Raw genomic sequence first — 5,358 nt, 5'->3', positions numbered from 1 at the left:
TGTCTCCAATACCGACATCGTAATAACATAATAGAAGAAATTAAAAGAAGAAAGATTGTAATAATATGGCATTAATTTCTTCCTTAGATATGCTATTTAGAGTCTTCCTTGACTTGATTTTATTGGTGGAAATGTTGGTTCGAAACGTAAGGATGTAGATATAGGAGGGCAAAAACCTAAGGTGCAAGACAGATTGTCAGAATTAAAAGAGAAAGTGAGAAAATTGAAGATACTACTATAGAATGAGTGTAGACCCAAACAAGATTTGCATTTTTAAGATTTTGGAATGTGTTGGGATTTTTAATTGCATTTACTGCTGCTGTGAAGTTTGTGTTGTGTTAGGTGTATGAGGTATTTGGAACTCTTTGCTATAATAGCCTTTTACTGTTATTGGTTAGTACTTAATTTAAGCTTGTATAGTTTTGATGGTGACATATTTAAGAAAAAAAAATAATATTATGTAATTTTAGTTGAATTATATATGAAATCACTGTGAATTTTACTTCATTTTGCTCAATAGACTGAAATTTCAAATTACTAACATCCATAGATCTCAACATAATCCAGAAGTACAATATATCAGTAACTATTAGTTTTTGGCAACCTTAACACATTGTTACTGCTAAAACATACCAAAATAACTATAGTGCAATATCATAAAGTCTCACGACCACAACTGAACATTGAAACAAAAGACAATTTAAAATCTAAAATAAACATAAACACAATAAGAAGCAGGCCAGTGGCTCAGTGGCTCATCGCAAAGAATTCAGAGCGTGTGGTTGGACGGAAATGTCTCACTTTTCTTTAATCAAATGTCACGGGTTTAATGCTCCCTTTGTGCAAGAAAAAAAGAAAAACTTGGAAGTTCTAAACCAACAAGTTAAGAATGGAGTTCATGAATAGATCATTTTTTCTTCTTTATTCTCTGCTCTTTATTGAAACATTAACAATGAGATTACTCTACTTCTATTCATGCATTCTGACTCAACAAGTTTATCTCCTTTTGTAATTGCTTGGCACAAAACATAACCAAAGAAATTAACCTTTTACTCGTACATATATATAATGGTACACACGCTGTCAAAGTAAACAAGCTTAATAATTAAGACACAGGAGGATTATTTTATATATATGAAGTATGAATCATTAGATCATAATGAAGCAATCACGTAAGTGCACTCCCCGATCCTTCTTCAATGAGTTGCCCAATTCTGATCATAGGAAACTGGTGATTAGCTAAAGGTGACTTTCCCATCATAAGCTCTTTAGAAATCTGATGCATGCTTGGTCGAGATTGTGGACTTTGTCTCAAGCACTCAAGTGCCCACTTTGTGATCCACATGATTTCCCCAACAATTGAATTCTTAGGATGGGGTGGCCTCTGATCCATCACATCAACCAATAACAAATTGTATGTTATTGATGCTGTTGTTGGCGACAACAATGAGTTGATCAAATCTCCTGGATGCTTTCCCATGAGGATCTCCAAACAAAGCACTCCAAAGCTATATACATCACTTTTCTCTGTCACTTCCATAGTCTGAGCTAGCTCTATAACCAAATTGAAAATTTCAAGTTATGCATAAAGAAATATATGGATCATTCTTGGTATAGAAAGCAAGGGAAAATGGACTTACCAGGAGCTCCATATCCATAGGTGACTACAAGTGTTGTCCAACTTGAACCTGGCTTAAGGAACTTAGCTGTCCCAAAATCAGAGACATGAGCTTCATATTCTGAATCCAAAAGGACATTCTTGCTCGATATGTCGCGATGAACTATAGGAGGTAAGCAATCATGATGCATATATGATAGAGCATTAGCAACTCCTTTAATCGCATTCACCCTCTTTCCCCAATCAAATTTACTTGCTTTCGCTTCATCTCTTAGCACTTGATCCAAGCTTCCACCTTCCAAGTACTTATAAACCAAAAATAAGAACCGTGAATGTTGGCAAAACCCATATAGCTTTATCATGTTGCGGTGCTTCATTTCTGTCAATGCTTTGATTTCATTCTCAAATGCTTTCAAATTGTGTGTCTCCTCCCCAATAGCAGTCTTCTCATGAAGCTTCTTCACAGCAACAACCATACCTGAAGGCAACTCAGCCTTGTAAATAGATCCTTGCCCTCCAATTGCAATGAGATATTTGTCATCAAAATTATTGGTAGCTTGAATGATTGTTTCAAATGCCATTTTCCCATCATGGCTCCATATGGAAAAGTGCTCTTTTGATTGCACTTCTTTAACTTCTTCTCTCTTTCTGCCTCTTCTGCAAAGAATATACATTGAAACACCTAACAAACAAAGTGCTAGAGCAAATGCTCCAAAGATAAGAAACAATACCATCTTTAGGCTATGCTTCTTTGTGCATCGCTCCAAGCCGGTGACATTGTTAGCACACAAGCCTTTGTTACTTTTCAAGGACCAAATTGAAGCATTAAGAAAAGCTTGATTGTTTGGAAGTGGCCCTTCTAACTGGTTGTGTGATATGTTGACAGAAATCAAGGCTGACATGCCATCAAAACTGGATGGAATATTGCCAGAGAGATCATTGTGGGAGAGGTTCAAGAAGTTCAATTGCGTCAGATCTCCAAGCCACCTTGGTATTGTTCCATTCAACAAATTGTTGCTAATATCAAGAGAAGAGAGAGGTTTCAATGAGGCAATGCCAGAGGGGATGCTTCCCTCTAGTCTGTTGATGCTCAAGTTCAAATCAACCAATTTGGGTAACTGCATAACTTCTCTTGGTATGTTGCCACTCAACTCATTTCCTGCTAGGCGCAAGAATGTCAGATTCTTCAATGATCCTATTTCTGGTGGAATGCTTCCTGAGAGATGATTGTTACTGAAACTGAGTTCGAACAAGTTTTTCATATTCCCTAGTTCTTTTGGAATCCTTCCATTCAGTTGGTTTGAAGAAAGGCGAAGCCTACCCAGATTAGTAGCCTCAACAATTTGTGGTGGTATAGCACCAGAAATGTTGTTGTTGGACATGTACAAGTTCTGAAGGTTATGGCTCTTTCCCCAGTTTGGTGAAATCTGACCATAAAACTTGTTATCACTCAGATCAATATGTACTGAATTCGGATATATGCCAAAAATTTCTGCAATGTCACCTTCCAACTGGTTTCCCTGTAATGTGAGTCTAGCAATGTTAGAGCAAGTCTTCAAGCTTCTTGGCACTGATCCAGTAAAATGGTTGTTCTCAGCATTGAAGTATGAGAGTGTTCCACCTGAGCAGATTTGAGTTGGCAAATGGCCAATGAAATTGTTATTGGACACTGAAAGGGTGTTCAACCTTGTCAAGTTATTAATGCCCTGTGGAAGGGTGCCATTAAACTTGTTGGTGGCCAATTCTAGCATATTCAGGCCTTTCAGGCTTCCAATTGTTTCAGGGACAGTTCCAGAGAGGTTGTTTGTATGGAAGCTCAAGTAATTCAAATTGACCAGATTACCTATAGAGGCAGGAATTGGTCCAGAAAAATTATTAAAGCCGAGGTATAATTCGAAAAGCTTTGTCAAGTTTCCCAATGTGGAAGGAATGGATCCAGAAAAGTGATTGTTATCAAGTGCAAGGGAATCTAAGTTGGCTAAGTTTTCTATGGAAGCAGGGATGGATCCATAAAGGTTATTGTTATTAAGCTCTAATGCCGTCAAGTTAGACATGTTCCAGATGGAGGGTGGAATTGACCCAGAGATTGTGTTATTAGAAAGGCATAATTGTTGCAAATTGCTCAAGTTACCAATGGTAGGAGGGATAGCCCCAGAGAGAGTGTTGCTTGAGAAATCAATCCAATGAAGGTTTGTCATCATTCCTATTTCCACTGGAATGGAACCAGAAAGATGATAATTATCTATGAAAGAAAGATACCCAAGGTTGACCAATTTGCCAATCCCAGTAGGAATGTGGCCAGAAAGATTGTTGTTTCCAAAATCTAGATATGTTAAGTTGGCCAAATTTCCTATAGACTCAGGGATTTGACCACTTAGATGGCACTGAAAAAGATCAAGCCCGTGGAGACTTGTCAAGGTGAAGATCTCTTTAGGAATGGAACCTTCAAAGAAATTTTTGGACAAGTTCAATTGATGAACTCTTGACAAGTTACCAATCTGTGGGGGAATGGTTCCATGGAACAAGTTGTTGTATATGTTTATGCTGAGGAGGTTTGGGAATGAAGAGAAGCTGAGAGTGTGGAGTGTACCTTTGAGTCCAAAATTTTTAATGTTCATGCTTGTGATTGACTTTGATTTGTCACACTGAATTCCTCTCCATCTGCATGGACTTGTGCCGTTGTTCCAAGATGACAAGATAAGTTGGCTTTTGTTATCAAGGGTGGCCTTCCACTTTAAGAGTGCATTTGCTTCTTCATTCTTCGCATCACTTGCAGCTAAAGCCACACAAGAGCGTTTCACAAGAACAAAGAAGAGGAATATTAAGAGAATTTTTCTCGACATAGTTCAACCTTTTGTGTATGGATTGAATTATTGGATGGTATGTTGTGGCAGGTGATGATTGATCAGTTCTGTGCACTTTAGAAAATGATATCAATACATATATAAATGCGGGTCGTGCACTTATTTATATACATTATTTTGACATGTGCATTATTGTATTATAAAAATAAAACAGATATAAGGTATGAAGCACGGATTCTCTCATGGAGCCGGCCTATCCGTGTCGGATACGAATCCGACGCTGACACGCGGTGGATACTTCAAACGAGCGTATCGACGGCGTGTCTTTTTACGGTGCAAAATTTTGGTAGAGCGGTCATGAATCTGAACGAGTCCGACTCGATTCAGATGTTCATGAGACAGATCTTTCTGCTGGACTGCAAATCTTCAATTGATTTTGTGATTTTATGACCCGATTAATCAATTTTTTTTCTAATTTTAAAATATTCTAAAATTAAAACAAATCAAAATTTAAATTTAAAAATAAAATAATTAATAAATCAAAACCTAAATTTATTTACCGTTTGTCTTTGGTAGCTTACTTACTCACTAGTTTAGTCGTTCTTAGTTCTCTGCGTTATATTGAAGAAGAAGAAGAATAGAAGATACAGAGATCGAAGACGAACTGAAGAACTAAATTGTGTGGTGCATGGTGTTTGCAGATGATGGAAGATGTGGTGTTTGTAGATGATGGACTTGAAGAAAAAGAAATTGATATATTTTCTGTTAGCGAGATGGTAAGAGTAGATTAAAATTTTTTATTTTTTTTAATAATTATATAATTTTAAGACCTTTTTATACAATTAAATTTATTTTTATATTTACAATATAATATTTTATTAATTTAATATATTATTTAAATTTTAATTCACAACGTATCCTAAATATGTCGTATCC

General features: G+C 36.5%; 1 protein-coding gene across 1 annotated transcript; it reads right to left on the bottom strand.

Annotated features, from left to right (window-relative positions):
- Positions 1 to 656: 656 nt before the first annotated feature.
- On the bottom strand, positions 657 to 4,541 carry LOC130976196 (MDIS1-interacting receptor like kinase 2-like). Its single transcript, XM_057900982.1, has 2 exons — positions 1,641 to 4,541; positions 657 to 1,554 (listed from the first exon to the last, which is right to left on the bottom strand). The coding sequence occupies exons 1-2, from the start codon at positions 4,459 to 4,461 to the stop codon at positions 1,169 to 1,171; spliced, it is 3,207 nt and encodes a 1,068-aa protein (XP_057756965.1). The 5' UTR covers positions 4,462 to 4,541; the 3' UTR covers positions 657 to 1,168.
- Between the last annotated feature and the right edge of the window lie 817 nt (positions 4,542 to 5,358).

Source organism: Arachis stenosperma, chromosome 4 (genome assembly GCF_014773155.1).
Source record: "Arachis stenosperma cultivar V10309 chromosome 4, arast.V10309.gnm1.PFL2, whole genome shotgun sequence".
Taxonomy (NCBI): Eukaryota; Viridiplantae; Streptophyta; class Magnoliopsida; order Fabales; family Fabaceae; genus Arachis; species Arachis stenosperma.
The sequence above is the reverse complement of the archived record's forward strand: the minus strand, read 5'-3'. Positions and strand labels throughout refer to the sequence as shown.